The sequence below is a fragment of the Trematomus bernacchii genome, unplaced genomic scaffold, assembly GCF_902827165.1.
Source record: "Trematomus bernacchii unplaced genomic scaffold, fTreBer1.1, whole genome shotgun sequence".
In the NCBI taxonomy this organism is placed as follows: Eukaryota; Metazoa; Chordata; class Actinopteri; order Perciformes; family Nototheniidae; genus Trematomus; species Trematomus bernacchii.
The window spans coordinates 379,572-398,472 of NW_022987720.1; the positions used below are offsets into that span (position 1 = coordinate 379,572).

The following is an 18,901-nucleotide window of genomic DNA, read 5'->3' on the forward strand; positions in this document are numbered from 1 at the left end:
ATTCATCTTTCAGTGTGATGACAGTAAGTACTGAGCCTTTGATGTGTGGGTGTGTTTATCATCACAATGTTCATCTTTCAACTCTTCGCCTGATTAAATAAAAAAATATATACTTTTTGGGAAGTCCAGGGAAGTCAATGGTTAACCTAACAATTGATCAAAGAATAAAACAAACTGCATATCAGCTGATATCTTTAGACTAACATATCTTTTTTTAAGATCCATGAGTTATTGTAAAATGATTTCTGTGCTTTCTTTTAACATCATACAAGTTCAGCATTTTGTACAGTTTTTTTGTGATCATGCAAAATGAAATGATTAGGCGTCCTATAATGTTGAGCTACTGCATTAAAAACAGTATTACATTTAGCTTTCTCTGCACCCAGTGCACATGTTTCTATAAGCAAAAGCATAAAGGAATGGATTCAGAGAGGAATTCACAAATACCAGTGATTTGACAAGGTTGTAGCTGATCAAGCAAAACCTCCATAGGCCTTGATTTTTTAGCGAAATAGCTGCAACACCAAGTACATTTGTGATACAAAATGGCATCCATAGGACAAAAAAAGCCACAGTGAGACTTATGATGAGCCGGGTCGTCTGTGGGTTGTTGAAGAAAGCTGCATGGTTCAGTTCAGTTTGCTGTGGTGGCCGATGTATGAAAATGCCACGACAGAAATTGCAACCAATCCCTCAAGACACTCTGTCAGCAGCATGGCAACCAGCTGGGAAGGGAGAGAGTCAATATGTGTGCAGGATGTACCATACTGGTCTTTAGTGTCATGTGGAACCACTAAAGCAGGGATAGACAGGATCATGGTAACCAGCCAGAGCAGAACCAGAAGCCTCCTCTTTCCTACACATTCGAAGATCTTCTGCAGGTGCACCACCTGTAGGTAGCGCTGCACACTCAGCACTGTCACAGTCAGTGTGCTAGAATAGACACAACAGTACATGATATACGTGAGGATCTTACATTCGGCTAGCAAGAGCGTGTTTACAATTGCAATCTTATACGGTAGTCTGCTACGTTTCGGTAATTCTTTTTAGCTTGCATAAAAACAATGTCTTCCCTAGCATCTCAAGCTCTAGGTAGCCTTGTTGTTTAGCTTTGTAGCATACATGCTAGGAAAGCCAAATATCTACTAACCACTGACTTCGTCGTGGTTCTTCCGTCGGTAGGAGAAACAGCTCAGATTTCCCCTCACATTTCAAGAAACAGGTCCTTGGCTTTGGCATGACTGGATCGATTGTGAACTGAACCAGAGCTTCCAACAGTAAATGTTAGGCTGGCAGAGGGTGCGGCCAGCGCCGCTGGGTGTGGCCATAGCTCTTCCGGATTGGTCCATTTTGTTCCGGGTACGGCATGACATAATGCCGTACCCGGAACGAAATGGAAGAATCAAATGGACAATGACGTATCTCCAACGAGGCGTTTTGGGGAGGTATTTTCTGCGTTAGAGTTTTACTCGCTACAGGGTGTACTTTGAGGGTTTGTGACTCTGCACACCGTTTACATGCATAACCTTCATAACACAGTAGTTATGGGTACTTTTTACTTAAGTACATTTCGAAGCCCATACTTCTTTACTTTTACTTGAGTAAAGAAGTTTAGTCAGTACTTCTACTTTTACCAGAGTATTTTTAAACACGAGTATCTCTACTTTTACTTGAGTAAATGATGTGTGTACTTTTGCCATCTCTGGACATGAGGTGAAAAGAGCCTGGACCATAACCTGCATCACCTTCATGGTCAGTTCAGGACGTGGAAAAGACAGAGTCAGTTGAGTGACATCTGCATAGCAGTGGAAGCAGAATCCATGCAAGAGAATAACAGAGCCAATTTAATTGATGTAAAGAAAAAGAGGGGACCCAGGACGAAGCCATGAGGGACACCAGTCATGAGTTGACAAGGTTCTGGCACACATCCTTTACAAGTTGCACTGTGTATGCGCTCATATTTGTGGCCTTATACTGTATAGATATACTGCAACAAGGAAGACATGTTCGAACAGGATGTCAAAGGTAATGCATTTTCCACAAAATAATCCCAATGTAATTTGCATCCAACATCACTCATTACATTTAATTTTAATTTAATTTAAATTTTTGTATTTTATTATATATGTTGCATTGTTGGAGGAGCTCGGGTCATAAGAATGTCATTGCCTTTTCTACACTGTAGCTCAGGGGTACTCAAACTTTTTTATTAAAGGTCCACTTGTGAACTTTATACAAGGTCACTGGTCCGGATCAATGCCAGTAAAGTCACCCCCCCCCGGAGCGGAGCAACGAAACTGAAATTAAGAAAATGTTTCTTACGGCGCTCTATGCATGGGGCCCCCTTGAGGGGGTTTCCCGACATGTTGTTGCAGTAAATTAAAGGGTGTTTCATGTTGTCGTTGCTGTGGACCTTCTTAATCTACCTTCTTTGGGGGCCCCCTTCTGGTCCAAGCACTTGCCTGCCTTGCCTGTCGGCAAACGGCGCCCCTGTAATATACACACACACACATTCAATACATACATACAGTATGATGGCTTGAACTATGGGAGAAATGGCACTGTTTGTCTGTAGCCAATGCCTTGAACCTCGGCAAAAAAGGCATTAGAAGCATTAGAAAGTCAAGGTAAACTTGCGGTTAACTTGCGGTCTGCAATGCGTGTCACGCTCGCGCACACAAGTAAATATATATGCACGTTCATTCTCACAATGCGTCTGACACAAGACGCGCGTACACAATGATGTACATTAATTTATCAGAATCATTATAATTTTTTTTTTTTTTTATAATGGGACACAGGGTTCGGTCCGGATTGATTTGCAGTTCGGTCCGGATCCGGACCTTGGTCCGGAGTTTGAAAAGCCCTGCTGTAGCTCATGTGCATATATGACAATAAAATAAAACCTGAATCTTGTATTTAATACAGAAACTGATGTAGAACAAATTGCTTTCTCCCTGCATGCTACATATTCATTTTATGGGAACAATATACCTTAATATTTACAACTTTAAAATGATTTTAATAAAACCTTGTATCTCTTGACAAAAATAGTCTCCACATTAAGCCATTTAGAAAAGCTGTTTAGTAGATGTACTACAGATTTGAAGCGATTACATTATTTGAGGCACAGCATATGATTGAGATGAAATGGGCAAACGCTAAAACACTTAAAGACATACACCAATGTAACAATCCCTTTTCAATTACAAATTATGCTGCTGTGTATCATTCAGACACAATAAGAGTTTCTTGTTCCTCTATATCAGCAGAGATGTGGAAAGAGACGCAACAGGGCATGACAAAGTTGCAATCTGACAAACAGGGAATGAGAACTGGCTGAACACCCTGATTATTGGCTCGGGGTAATTCCTTAAGACTAGGCCCAAAGGTTCTTCGACGAACTACCCATTGAAAGGGAAAGCAATAGTAATTAATGTAGTCGGATAAAATAAATTGAACTTTCTATTTCAAAATGTAAATAATGATTAAAATAATAACTACAACCACAAATGACAATATCACAAGCCTAACACAAAACCATTAATCATCGCCAAATTTCATTTAACACCCTTTCAAACTGTAAATATTGTATCAGACTACTGGTATACATGAAAAACTGCAGTAAATATACAAAGAATAGGCACTGAACATGTATTGCGTGTGTCAGGTGTGATCCATGTGGGGGGATGGGCACATAAGAGCGGGAAATGTATCAAATTGTTCTGTGTGTGTGTTTGTGTGTGCCAGGTGTGATTCACATGGGGGATGGCCACATAAGGGGGTGAAAACACATATAGTGTGTGTGTGTGTGTGTGTGTGTGTGTGTGTGTGTGTGTGTGTGGTGTGTGTGTGTGTGTGTGTGTGTGTGTGTGTGTGTGTGTGTGTGTGTGTGTGTGTGTGTGTGTGTGTGTGTGTGTGTGTGTGTGTGTTTGTGTGGGTGTTTTATCTCATCCGGATGGTTACTAATTCCTTTTCTTTATGGTGGTCATTTTTGACCGGGAACACCATGTGTTACAAAGTTGACTAAAGCATCCAAAATTAAATGAAAGTGTTGATCAACAATTTTATATGTTCAAATGTCTACTGTGAAGGATATCATAAAGCCTTAATGCAATCGAATGTAAAACAAAAAAGTTATAATTGATGAAAGTAGTAAATCGGTCAGATTTGACCCGAACACAACAGGAGGGTTAACTCAGTTGAAGGATTCAATAGTAGAGGTTAGCAGCATTCACTCTTGTACAACATCAAAAACAGACAAGCATTTAGATGAAAAAGCATTTATTAAAAAAAGATGATAATGGTAAACACACAACATTCATTCAACAAAATATAAAGACTGAAACAAATGGAAGTGTGTCAGTGTGTGTTGATTGCGCGACATTAAGAGTGTGTGTGTTTGTGTGTGCAAGAGCAGGTGTCAGGTCAGAAAAAAACATCTGGGTAGTGATAAGCCATTTTGAACATTGTATTTCCACTCTGTGTGTCTTCAAAGACCAACACAAGTTACATGTATTCACATAAATAACTACTCAATAACATGACTGAACAGATATTACAACAGTAAAGCTCAGTGAACAACATTACACATTAAACCCAATCAATACATGAACATTTACAAAAGTAAAGCAGTCGTGTTCTTTGTCAATACCTGCTACAATAACAATAAATTATCTTGATTTTGTATTTTAAGTTCTGCATTATGTAATATTATTTGAGATCATACTTAATCATGAGATTACATTACCCGAAATGCTTATCTTCTGCCTTACTAACTTTTTTTTTTTGCACACAGTGCACATATTTGTAAAAGCAAAAGCATAAAGGAATGGATTAAGGCAGCTAATCACAAATACCAGTCCTGAAACAACGTTCCAGCTTTTCAAGCAAGACTTCCAAAGGCCGTCATTTTTTTGCAGAATAGCTGCCACACCAAGTACGTTTGTGATATGATATGGCATCCATAGAACAAAAAAGGTCACAATGATACTTGTGATGAGCCGGGTCGTCTGTGGGTTGTTGAAGAAAGCTGCCTGGTTCACTTTTCTCTGGACACCGATGTATGAAAAGGCCACAACAGAAATTGAAACAAATCCTATGAGGCACTCTGACAGCAGCACAGCCACCAGCTGGGAAGGGGGAGCGTGGGAATCTGTGCATGTTGTCCCATGCTGTTCTTCGATCACCTGTCGGATCACTAAAGCAGGGATAGACAGGATCATGGTAACCAGCCAGAGGAGAACCAGCAGCCTCCTCCTGCCTGCCCGATCCAAGCAATTCTGCAGGTTCATCACCTGTAGGTAGCGTTGGAGACTCAGCACTGTCACTGTTAGCAGGCTAGAATAGATGCTGCAGAACATGAAATACGTGAGGAGCTTACAGGCCACCAGGCCGAGAGTCCAGCTGTCCAGTAAGGTGTAAATCCACAGAGGCAGGGGGAGCAGGCAGATCAGGTCTGATATGGCCAAATTCAGCATCAGACTCTGACTCAGACTGGACAGGTGCTGCCAGTTTGGTTTGAGGATGATCACAGCAATATTCCCAGGAACTCCCAGCAGGAAGCAGATGGACAGCACCACCGCTGTGACCAGACGGATGGAGGCCCAGGAGGCAGGAGATGGATGATCAGGAGTGGAGGAGATGTTAAATGGGACCAGAGAGGAGTTGAATTGTTCCATGCTGCAAACTTGCTGCTAGACAAGCTGAGTGTTGGGCAGCGAGTGAGATAATTGAGTGCTACACAGGATAAAGAGGACACATCTTAAGAGGAAATGCCAACGTACTTTATATTTAAATGCAAATTATTTTTTTCATGGCTTCATTATCTGACACATTTCCCCATATTCGGTTCCCTTAAAACAGCTTTCAGACACACACTTCTAATAGTTCATGAGTAATGACTGAGAGTGATTACTTTTGTATCAGCCTGTATTTTTCTTTAGGACATTCCTGCATATCATACATTTAGTTAATAATATCATACATTTAGTTAATATTTGTTCCCCTTTGAATAGGGAAAAAAATATAAACAATTGATGCAGTCTCATAAAATGTACTCATCTATAAATTAAGAAATGTATTTAACAATACAATTAATAACTCCAACCAACTATGACCATATTGATATCTTACCTAGGTTAAAGGATTTTACAGTGATCAATAATGGAGGTTGGCAGCATTCACTCTTGTACAACACAAATAACAGAGCAGCATATGGAATATAGAGCATTTATTATTAGATACAAAATTGTAAGCACACAAATATTTATGTAACAAAAGATAAAGTGAAGGAAACAAAAAAAAAGGAAGTGTGCGTGATAGTGTGTGTGTGTGTGTGTGTGTGTGTGTGTGTGTGTGTGTGTGTGTGTGTGTGTGTGTGTGTGTGTGTGTGTGTGTGTGTGTTGTCCTCCCTATGTGAGTTCCGTGTGCCTGAGCATAAACAAACATGTCAGGTCAGAACAAAAATGTGGAGAGTTAATAAAGAGAATGTTAAAATGCATGCAATATCCTGTGTCTGTGTGAAATATAGCTACCAACAACTTAACAGTGTGGTGAGAGGCTACTCTAATATATGACCTAAAAAAGTACAACAATGAAACTCAGTGAACATCATTAAACATTAAACCCAACCAATACATTTACAAAAGAGAAGCTGTCCTGATTTTTCCATTGAATGTTGCAGATTGCTTTGTCCAGTAACAATGACACTACTGTGTAAAACATTCATACTTTGTATGCAAAATAAACTTCCAGATGATTTACTCGAATTAATCTTACAGACCACAAACATCATCTTTCAGTATGATGACAGTAATAATTGATATGTGGGTGCCTGTATCATTACCATCTTCATCTTTTAACTCTTTGCCTAACCAATTAAAACATATATTTTTGGAGAATCAGAGGAAAGACTATGGTTAGCCTCACAATTGATCATAAAATAAATTCCAAACTGTGTATAATGTTAGAACTTTGGACTACTGTAAATCACCTTTTTTGAGTTTCACAGGTTAATGGGTATATTTTTTGTGTTTTCTTTTCATGTCAAAAAGTTCTGCATTATGTAATGGTATTTCAGATCATGCAAAATCAAGTAATTACACTACCTGAAACATTGAGCTACTGCATTATCAACAGCACTAATGTTCCCTTTCTCCGCACATAGTGCACATGTTTTTAGAAGCAAACGCATAAAGAAGTGGATTAAGGCTGCTGATCACAAGCACCAATGCTGAAACAGTGTACCAGCTGTCCATGCAAAACTTCAAAAATCTTTCATTTTTTAGTGAAATTGCTGCCACACCAAGTACATTTGTGATATGATATGGCATCCATAGAACAAAAAAGGTCACAATGATACTTGTGACCAGCCGGGTCGTCTGTGGGTTGTTGAAGAAAGCTGGTTCACTTTTCTGTGGAGACCGATGTATGAAAATGCCACGACAGAAATGGCAACAAACCCGGTCAGGGTCTCTGTCAGCATCACGGCCAACCCCAGAGAAGTAAAAATAAAACCTAAGTGCTACTTTTTTTGACTTATTGACAGGTGCACCACCTGTAGGTAGCGCTGGACACTCAGCAATGTTACCGAAAGCATAGAGGTTGCACAACATGAGATACGTGAGGAGACTACAGGCCACCAGGCCGAGAGTCCAGCTGTACAGTAAAGTGTAAATCCACAGAGGCAGGGGGAGCAGGCAGATCAGATCTGATATGGCCAAATTCAGCATCAGACTCTGGCTCAGACTGGACAGGTGCTGCCAGTTTGGTTTGAGGATGATCACAGCAATATTTCCAGGAACTCCTAGGAGGAAGCAAATTAAAAAAACGAACATAACTGCACAGACGTTAACTAATTGTGGAACAATTAAAGTTTGGTTAACTACACCCCCTGGATTGCTGCAGTCTTTCTGACAGAAGATTTAGGCCAGACTTGTATTCATCTTTTTTCACAACAACCAAAAATGACCACATCTTTATCATAACTAGGTTGATTTTGGAGTCATCAACAGTAGAGGTTGGCAGCATGCACTCTTGTACAATATCAATAACAGACCAGCATATACAGTAGATTAAAAAAGCATTTATTAAAAAAGATAATAATGGTAAACACACAAACGTTCTTTCAGCAAAATATCTACTCCTAAAAAAGAAAGCGTGTGTGTGTACACGTGCACGCAAGAGCATTCATCAGGTCGGAAAAAAAAAACATGTGGGTAATGATGAGCCATTTTTAACTTTGTATTTCCTCTCTGTGTGTCTTTGAAGACCAACTCAAGGTACATACAAAACTATTCAATAACGTGACTTGAAAGAGACCAAAGCAATAAAGCTCACTTTCTAAAATTAAACCACATCAACATTAAGACTTTCGAACAACATCAAGCAGTCCTATTCTTAGCCAAATATGCTATAAAAACGATATAATATCTCGATTTCATATATAAAAAATGCTAAACGCTGTTATGTTATACTATCGAAAGTTCTCAGGACGCTGTTCTCAAGACAAAGATGAACATTGAATCTTAACATTAGCATTTAGTTTGCAAAGGAAACTTCCAGATGAATTACTCTAATTCATCTTTCAGTGTGATGACAGTAAGTACTGAGCCTTTGATGTGTGGGTGTGTTTATCATCACAATGTTCATCTTTCAACTCTTCGCCTGATTAAATAAAAAAATTAGGGCTGTCAAGTTAACGCGTTAATAACGCGTTAACGCAAAAAAAAATTAACGCCACTAATTATTTTAACGCGATTAACGCATGTGTATTTTTTGTCCTCGGCCGCCGTAGTTTCAGAGCGCATCGAGTTTAAAATACCATCGACAAGCTGATGCTGACAGCCCCGCTGATGCTGACAGCCCCGCTCCTACCGCCCGCTTGTGGCAGACCACACTTCCACGCTCACTGGCAGGCCCGGACTGGCCATCGGGAGGACCGGGAGGGAGTGTGTATGTGTGGCGCGACTCGCGCGAGCGAGGCACACCTTACGTGTTGTTGTTAGCATCTGGTGCTAGCTAGCTGCGCTAACGGATATAAGGAGCTGTTTCAATGACATTTCGCCGACAACTGCGCCGAGCACTTGACTTTATGCAGGTAGCCAGACAGTGGGACATTGTACGAAAAGTCAGCACACGCAACATGATTGCAGCTCCCGTTGGAGCATATATGCCTTGAGCTGCACATAGCTCCAACACACACACACACACACACACACACACACACACACACACACACACACACACAATTATTGTATGAGAGAGGTTCCAGGTTGATTTGAAGCGAATATTTGTAATGTTCAGAGGTTGTTGTGTTTAATATTCATGAGAATATTTGTCATTGTTCAAATGATAATAAACAAACATATAAAGCATATTTGTTCACTCATATGTTGATAAGAGTATTAAAAACTTGAAAGATATCCCTCTAAGGTACATTTAGAACAGATAAAAAATGTGCGATTAATTTGCGATTAATCGCGATTAACTATGGACAATCATGCGATTAATCGCGATTAAATATTTTAATCGACTGACAGCCCTAAAAAAAATATATACTTTTTGGGAAGTCCAGGGAAGTCAATGGTTAACCTAACAATTGATCAAAGAATAAAACAAACTGCATATCAGCTGATATCTTTAGACTAACATATCTTTTTTTAAGATCCATGAGTTATTGTAAAATGATTTCTGTGCTTTCTTTTAACATCATACAAGTTCAGCATTTTGTACAGTTTTTTTGTGATCATGCAAAATCAAATGATTAGGCGTCCTATAATGTTGAGCTACTGCAGGGGTCGGCAACCTTTTTGATATGAAGTGCCATTAAAAAAAAAAATTGTTATCAGCGTGCCAACGATCGAGAATTATCAACGGGGGGGGGGGGGGGGGGGTCGTTGAGGAGCTTGACGCTCGTGAACTATCAACAGGAGGGCGGGGGAGCCTCGCTGCGGGGAAGCAGTGTGTGGACCTGTCAGCGCAACTTACATGATACCGAATTTAACAAACACATTTAAATAATTGGTTTAAAACGGCATAATAATAAGGACGATCGTCCGTTCTGTAATTCTCCAGAACACACATGTTATGCAGAGTGAGATGAGATCGCTGTCCCTTTAAGAGAGAGAGAGAGAGGGGTGTGGCGTGTGCATGTGTGTGTGTGTGTGGATGGTAGAGCGAGAGTGAGTGAGCGTGTGTATGTTTCTGGAAGTGAAACGAGGCAGCAGAAAAACAGAGGTCTGTGATGTATTTTGTGAAACAGAAGAACAGCTAAATAAATGCAACGGCCTCCCAAGAAGAGCTCGCCTCTCTCCAGTCATTTAAGCTAAAGTGGGTTATTGAACCTGAAGCTTGTTGCTTCTGCCCTCCTCGACTACGGTCTGGGAGCCGACAGGAAAGTTCAACACACAGATGGCCAGTCCGCCCCTTTGTAGCATATTATTTCAATGAGAGATGAGCAGATCGCCACTGGGCTTTCAACTAAAGACACAGCCACGCAAAAACTGCGGCATTTGTAAAGCTCCTTATGAGTACTGCAATTTGTGAAGTGCTTTCCTCTGTGGTGAAACGATCAGCCCTGCACAACGGAGGAAAGCGGCAGAAAGTCACCTGGAGTTAAAGAGAGCGGGGCTGCGCTGCGTGCATGGCTTCCTTCTGCAGGTAACGGGGAGACGCGCTCTGACGGCGGTCTCGTTCAGGATCCGAAAATACAATTTAAATATTGTGCACACTTATTCCACTTATTCCTAGTGTGCCACTGGTTACGGGGCCGCGTGCCAATGCTGGCACGCGTGCCAGGGGTTGCCGACCCCTGTTGTAGATGGTGGTCTGCAAAATGTGTACATGCCGTTTAAGGCCTGGTCATAGGAGAACCCAAACACATAATGTTCTTTAAAATGTTCATCAAAGCTGACAGGGAAGACTTGGCCTTGCAGGGAAGGAGCTACTTGAGTTCTGTGTGCCTGAGCACAAACATATCAGGTCAGAAAAACAAATACGGAGAGTTATCAAAGAGAATGGTTCATTTTCATTCAAAATCCTGCATCTGTGTGAAATATAGCTACAACAACTTCAAAGTCAAAGTCAACTTTAATGTCAATCTTCCAGTTTGTGTGTACAGACAGAGAGATTGAAATACTGTTTCCCACTATCCCGAATATAAAAACAATGTATATAGAATATAAAATATAAAAATATGTGTGCAAATATGTATGTATATACACAGTCAAAGACACATTTTTACATGTGCACACATTAAGACCTAAATAAAAACACAACAATCAATATATAATAACTTGACAGTTTGGTGAGAGGCTACTCTAATATCGGCATCTTTGCATAACCAACAGCACTAATGTTCCCTTTCTCCGCACAGAGTGCACATGTTTTTTTAAAGCAAAAGCATAAAGGAGGGGATTAAGGCAGCTATTCACAAATACCAATGCTCCAAAAATGCTCCAGCTGTTCAAGCAAAACTTCCATAGGCCGTCATTTTTTAGCAGAATAGCTGCCACAGCAAGTACGTTTGTGATGTAATACGGCATCCATAGGACAAAAAAGGTCACAATGATACTTGTGACCAGCCGGGTCGTCTGTGGGTTGTTGAAGAAAGCTGCCTGGTTCACTTTTCTCTGGACACCGATGTATGAAAAGGCCACAACAGAAATTGAAACAAATCCTACGAGGCACTCTGGCAGCAGCACGGCCACCAGCTGGGAAGGGGGAGCGTGGGAACCTGTGCAGGATGTCCTATGCTGGTCTTTGATCACCTGTCGGATCACTAAAGCAGGAATAGACAGGATCATGGTAACCAGCCAGAGCAGAACCAGAAGCCTCCTCTTTCCTACACGATCAAACATTTTCTGCAGGTGCACCACCTGTAGGTAGCGCTGGACACTCAGCAATGTCACCGAAAGCATAGAGGCTGCACAACATGAAATACGTGAGGAGCTTACAGGCCACCAGGCCGAGAGTCCAGCTGTACAGTAAAGTGTAAATCCACAGAGGCAGGGGGAGCAGGCAGATCAGATCTGATATGGCCAAATTCAGCATCAGACTCTGACTCAGACTGGACAGGTGCTGCCAGTTTGGTTTGAGGATGATCACAGCAATATTCCCAGGAACTCCCAGCAGGAAGCAGATGGACAGCACCACCGCTGGGACCAAACGGATGGAGACCCATGAGGCAGTAGATGGATGATCAGGAGTGGAGGAGATGCTGAAGGTGACCAGAGAAGAGTTGAATTTGTTCATGCTGCAAACTTGCTGGCAGACAAGATGAGTGTTGGGCACCGAGTGAGTGATAGCAACCCAGTCAGTCTTTTAAAGGAACAGAAAATCATGAAATCGTTTTCACAACCACGCCTCCAGAGAAGTAAAAATAAAACCTAAGTGCTACTTTTGACTTATTTTCTATGTGTGTGTGTGTGTGTGTGTGTGTGTGTGTGTGTGTGTGTGTGTGTGTGTGTGTGTGTGTGTGTGTGTGTGTGTGTGTGTGTGTGTGTGTGTGTGTGTGTGTGGGGGCAATCTTGTTCATACCTCATCGATGTTCTTCACTCTATACTGATATTTGTGAACATACATTATCAAATGATTCAACTGTCTTTAAAGTATAGTGTCTGCTTTAACAACAGTATTGATGTTGTCTTTCTTGGCACATGTTTCTGGAAGCAAATGCATAAAGAAGTGGATTAAGGCAGCTATTGAAAAATACCAGTGCTGTAACAGGGTTCAAGTTGTACAAGCAAAACTTCTACAGGCCTTCAGTTTTTTTGGAAAATAGCTGCAACACCAAGCACATTTCTGGCTTGATACGGCATCCATAGGACAAAAAAGGTGAGAATGATACTTGTGATGAGCCGGGTCGTGGAGGAGATGTTTAAGGTGATCGCAGAGGTGTTCAGTTGTTCCATGCTGCAAACCTGCTGCTAGACAAGCTCAAAGTTGGGGACCGAGCGAGTAATGGCGACTCAGTCAGTCTTTCAAAGTAACAATAAAACAGGAAACAAATGTCACCACTACACCCCCAGAGAAGTTACAAATAACCTGAGCACTACTTTTGACTTACTTTCTATTTGTGTGTGTGTGTGTGTGTGTGTGTGTGTGTGTGTGTGTGTGTGTGTGTGTGTGTGTGTGTGTGTGTGTGTGTGTGTGTGTGTGTGTGTGTGTGTGTGTGTGTGTGTGTGTGTGTGTGTGTGTGTGTGTGTGTGTGATTTTGATGTGTTTTAAATATAACATCTAGTCAGTAGCAACATGAAAACAACCCACAAAATACATTGGTCATACTGTAGGTGGAAATGTGTGTACATTTGCTCCTTAGGCCTCTCATTCCAAAATCCTGTTACAACAAATGGACAACGTGGAATACTATACACTAGTGCTAATGTGCAAAGTAAACTGACAAAAATAGTGTTTTGAAAGACTAACAATCACCGAGCAGGATGATCAACATCTAAAAGTCTACATGGCAACCAGTTTACATCAATGTTGTAGATGGTGGTCTGCAAAATGTGTACATGCCGTTTAAGGCCTGGTCATAGGAGAACCCAAACACATAATGTTCTTTAAAAAGTTCATCAAAGCTGACAGGGAAGACTTGGCCTTGCAGGGAAGGAGCTCACCATCCAACGCAATGTAGTACTCATGGAGCTGTTTCTTGTGGTCCCAACTGCTAGGATGTAGGGTTGCCTCCACTGGACCAGAGTACTCCTGAGGGCTGGAGATGACTGTAAGATAACAATAAACACAAATATAACTACACTGTACATCATATTTTGATGGATGGGTCAGACACTGACAAAAACCTTTGATAGCAAATCAGATCAGCTCGGCCATTACCATGAACAGAAGTCAAATGCAACAAATATATTAATGCAGCAGTAATATAAAACCTAAAAGCATCCCAAAAATAGTAAAACACTGACAATTTCACTGCACAATGAGTGCTTTTACTTGATACTTAAAGTACATTTACTGTAGCTGATTATACTCGCATACTTTTACTTAAGTCAGGTTTTAAGTGCAGGCCTTTTACTTATAGTATTTTCACAGGGTGTTATTTGTACTTTTACTAAACTTAAATCATATGAAAACTTCCTCCACAACTGGAATTGATCTATTGCACATGTACTGTACCAAATGTAGTGCAAAGTTAGACTTAACTGTTAACAGCATTATATCAGGCGGGAGGCGAGAGCTTCGAAATCATTCAATCTGAGTAACGTAAATTGGCGGTAGCTAAGCTAACAGCTGCTAACGTTAACGGTCTCATTATTTCAAAGGTGCCTGCAGACTAGAGTTGATTATGGATTAAAAAAACATTTATTCAAGGCCGCTGAGCCACTCCCGTAACGTTACCCCCCTGTCAAATGATTGTAAAGAGGAGCGGTTTGTCGCCTGAGTCAGCGTGAATGAAGCCTAACAATTAACACTAGAAAATGCATTTCCTGCTGAAAATCCGTGCGAATGCTGTGAACTGTGTACATTTGTTGCTGAATTTAGCTGAAAATGCAGAAAAAGCTGAATATTTTATTAGTTGAATGTTCTCTGTAGCTGCTTTTAGCTACAAAAACCAAGTAAGTGTGTTGCTGAACTTAGCGGAGAAATACGAAAAGTGAAATGATTTGAATCAAAATGGTTACAGCTCAAATGCATTGCAATGACTTTGAAAACTTGAAAGTGAAATGTTAAACTGGAAGAGTAGGAAAAATAGTGAAGAAGCTTAATATTTAAAAGAAAAGCTTTAAAAAGGGTATGAACCCACACAGCATTCGCACTAATTAGCTCAAGTCACGGGAGCGGCAGCTAAAATATCAAACAAATACATATTTCGTTGTCAGAATAACCTTAATCTCATTAACTACAGCTAACGTTACCACTACAATAACGTCACAAATATTCTACTTGCTAACGTTATCGTTTTTAGTTGTTTAGTTATACAAATTAAAACAAGAAGACAAATATGAATATTCAGAATTATTCACTTGGTGTCTATTTAACGTTACCGTCCTGCGGAGAAATGTTGACGTGTTCGATCCATGGATGTATAACGCAGCGTCCACACGGCGGCGTGCGTTGAAGGAAGCTTGCCGGTGAGCTTGTCTGAAACTCAACCAACAACCAATCACATGAATCTCCCGCCCCGGACACACAAGCACACGGTTTGATTGGCTAGAGCTTGTACTGGCATATGATTTGATTGGCTGGCCGCTTCCGTCGAAGCTTCAAAAGTTGAACATTGCTCAACTTTTGAAGCGAGTAACGCGAGCAAAGCGAAGCAACGCTCCCACAATGCAGTTCGGCAAAGCGTGACGTCACCCCATTCAAAGTGAATGGGCAGAAGTGTTGAAGCTTCAACGCACGCCGCCGTGTGGACGGGCCGTATAACGCAGCGTCCACACGGCGGCGTGCGTTGAAGCTTGCCGGTGAGCTTGTCTGAAACTCGACCAACAAACCAATCACATGAATCTCCCGCCCCGGACACACAAGCACGCGGTTTGATTGGCTAGAGCTTGTACTGGGATATGATTTGATTGGCTGACGCTTCCGCCGAAGCTTTAAATGTTGAACATTGCTCAACTTTTTAAGCGAGCAACACTCCCACAATGCAGTTCGGCAAAGCGTGACGTCACCCCATTCAAAGTGAATGGGCAGAAGCGTTGAAGCTTCAACGCACGCCGCCGTGTGGACGGGCCGTAACTCTTGCATCAATCTGAAACAGTCACGGTCACGCTTTTCCTGGAGAATATTTTCAAAGAGTCGAGGGTCACGAGGCTGCATTAAACCAATGAGAAGGCGCGGCCTATCTGATGACGAATCGAAACCTAAGATCAGATGCGGACCAGACAGATTCAATGAAAAGATATACTCTGAGGGAGTCCATCATCCCAGAATACACACTACACAAGTCAACACCAACACCACACCAAGAAATAACACCAAAGAGAGGTTCTGGTGCACTTTATGTCCATTCTACTCCAAAGTGTAAACATTTCTACTCTGGTCATCAGTACTCTGGGATTTTAACACTTTGGTATTTGCTGTGAAGGTATGTACATAAACAACTGTTCAATAACAGAACTTGAAAGAGACCAACAAAATAAAGCTCTGTTTGTAAGATTAAGCATTGAACACATCAACATTTAGACTTTCGAAAATAATTAAAGCAGTCCTATTTTGAGCCAAATATATAAAAACTATACAATATCTCGATTTCATATATTAAAAATGCCAAACAAGCCACTGGGTATGTTATACTATCAAAAGCTCTCAGGACGCTGTTCTCAAGGTGAAGATTAACATTGAATCTTAACATTAGCATTTAGTTTACAAAGGAAACTTCCAGATTAATTACTCTAATTCATCTTGATGACCACAAACATCATCTTTCAGTGTGATGACAGTAATAATTGAGCCTTTGATGTGTGGGTGTGTTTATCAATACAATGTTCATCTTTCGACTCTTCGCCTCACTATATAAAAATATATACTTTTTCTGTAGTCCAGAGAAGTCAATGGTTAACCTAACAATTGATCAAAGAATAAAAATACACTGCATATGAGCTGATATCTTTGGACTAAAATATATTTGTTTAAGTTCCACAAGTTATTGTGAAATTATTTCTGTGCTTTCTTTTAACATCATAAAAGTTCAGCATTTTGTACAATTGTTTGTGATCATACTAAATAAAATGATTAGGCGCCTTGTAACGTTGACCTACTGCATTAAAAACAGTTTTAATTTTCCCTTTCTCTGCACCCAGAGCACATGTTTCTGCACATGTTTCTATAAGCAAAAGCATAAAGGAATGGATTCAGAGAGGAATTCACAAATACCAGTGATTTGACAAGGTTGTAGCTGATCAAGCAAAACTTCCATAGGCCTTGATTTTGAGGGAAATAGCTGCAACACCAAGTACATTTGTGATATGATATGGCATCCATAGGACAAAAAAGGCCACAGTGAGACTTATGATGAGTCGGGTCGTCTGTGGGTTGTTGAAGAAAGCTGCATGGTTCAGTTCAGTTTGGTGTGGTGGCCGATGTATGAAAATGCCACGACAGAAATTGCAACCAATCCTTCAAGACACTCTGTCAGCAGCATGGCAACCAGCTGGGAAGGGAGAGAGTCAATATGTGTGCAGGATGTACCATACTGGTCTTTAGTGTCCTGTGGAACCACTAAAGCAGGGATAGACAGGATCATGGTAACCAGCTAGAGCAGAACCAGAAGCCTCCTCTTTCCTACACATTCGAAGGTCTTCTGCAGGTGCACCACCTGTAGGTAGCGCTGCACACTCAGCACTGTCACAGTCAGTGTGCTAGAATAGACACAACAGTACATGATATACGTGAGGACCTTACATTCGGCTAGCAAGAGCGTGTTTACAATTGCAATCTTATACGGTAGTCTGCTACGTTTCGGTCATTCTTTTTAGCTTGCATAAAAACAATGTCTTCCCTAGCATCTCAAGCTCTAGGTAGCCTTGTTGTTTAGCTTTGTAGCATACATGCTAGGAAAGCCAAATATCTACTAACCACTGACTTCGTCGTGGTTCTTCCGTCGGTAGGAGAAACAGCTCAGATTTCCCCTCACATTTCAGGAAACAGGTCCTTGGCTTTGGCATGACTGGATCGATTGTGAACTGAACCAGAGCTTCCAACAGTAAATGTTAGGCTGGCAGAGGGTGCGGCCAGCGCCGCTGGGTGTGGCCATAGCTCTTCCGGATTGGTCAATTCAATTGGTACGGCATGACATCATGCCGTACCCGGAACGAATGGAAGAATCAAATGGACAATGACGTATCTCCAACGAGGCGTTTTGGGGAGGTATTTTCTGCGTTAGAGTTTTACTCGCTACAGGGTGTACTTTGAGGGTTTGTGACTCTGCACACCGTTTACATGCATAAAAACCTTCATAACACACAAGGGGACGGGTAATAACCGCAAAAGCATGACATGGGCCCTTTAAAACAGTTGGTAGTTATGGGTACTTTTTACTTAAGTACATTTCGAAGCCCATACTTCTTTACTTTTACTTGAGTAAAGAAGTTTAGTCAGTACTTCTACTTTTACCAGAGTATTTTTAAACACGAGTATCTCTACTTTTACTTGAGTAAATGATGTGTGTACTTTTGCCATCTCTGGACATGAGGTGAAAAGAGCCTGGACCATAACCTGCATCACCTTCATGGTCAGTTCAGGACGTGGAAAAGACGAGTCAGTTGAGTGACATCTGCATAGCAGTGGAAGCAGAATCCATGCAAGAGAATAACAGAGCCAATTTAATTGATGTAAAGAAAAGAGGGGACCCAGGACGAAGCCATGAGGGACACCAGTCATGAGGTGACAAGGTTCTGGCACACATCCTTTACAAGTTGCACTGTATATGCGCTCATATTTGTGGCCTTATACTGTATAGATATACTGCAACAAGGAAGACATGTTCGAACAGGATGTCAAAGGTAATGCATTTTCCACAAAATAATCCAATGTAATTTGCATCCAACATCACTCATTACATTTAATTTTAATTTAATTTTAATTTTTGTATTTTATTATATATGTTGCATTGTTGGAGGAGCTCGGGTCATAAGAATGTCATTGCCTTTTCTACACTGTAGCTCAGGGGTACTCAAACTTTTTTATTAAAGGTCCACTTGTGAACTATATACAAGGTCACTGGTCCGGATCAATGCCAGTAAAGTCACCCCCCCCTGGAGCGGAGCAACGAAACTGAAATTAAGAAAATGTTTCTTACGGCGCTCTATGCATGGGGCCCCCTTGAGGGGGTTTCCCGACATGTTGTTGCAGTAAATTAAAGGGTGTTTCATGTTGTCGTTGCTGTGGACCTTCTTAATCTACCTTCTTTGGGGGCCCCCTTCTGGTCCAAGCACTTGCC

General features: G+C 41.1%; 1 protein-coding gene and 4 pseudogenes across 1 annotated transcript; all 5 read right to left on the reverse strand.

Moving 5' to 3' along the window:
• Positions 1-366: 366 nt before the first annotated feature.
• On the reverse strand, positions 367-1,751 carry LOC117492699 (annotated as a pseudogene).
• A 2,982-nt stretch (positions 1,752-4,733) lies between these two features.
• LOC117492700 lies at positions 4,734-7,131 on the reverse strand (annotated as a pseudogene).
• An 11-nt stretch (positions 7,132-7,142) lies between these two features.
• LOC117492702 lies at positions 7,143-11,807 on the reverse strand (annotated as a pseudogene).
• LOC117493316 (C-C chemokine receptor type 2-like) lies at positions 11,748-12,278 on the reverse strand. The gene has a single exon (XM_034143822.1). The coding sequence runs from the start codon at positions 12,253-12,255 to the stop codon at positions 11,854-11,856; it is 402 nt and encodes a 133-aa protein (XP_033999713.1). The 5' UTR covers positions 12,256-12,278; the 3' UTR covers positions 11,748-11,853.
• Positions 12,279-16,737: 4,459 nt separating this feature from the next.
• On the reverse strand, positions 16,738-18,192 carry LOC117492707 (annotated as a pseudogene).
• Positions 18,193-18,901: the final 709 nt, after the last annotated feature.

Bases quoted from the DNA above. Each gene is read 5' to 3' on its own strand.
- LOC117493316 (XM_034143822.1), bottom strand. From the start codon at position 12,255: ATGAACAAATTCAACTCTTCTCTGGTCACCTTCAGCATCTCCTCCACT.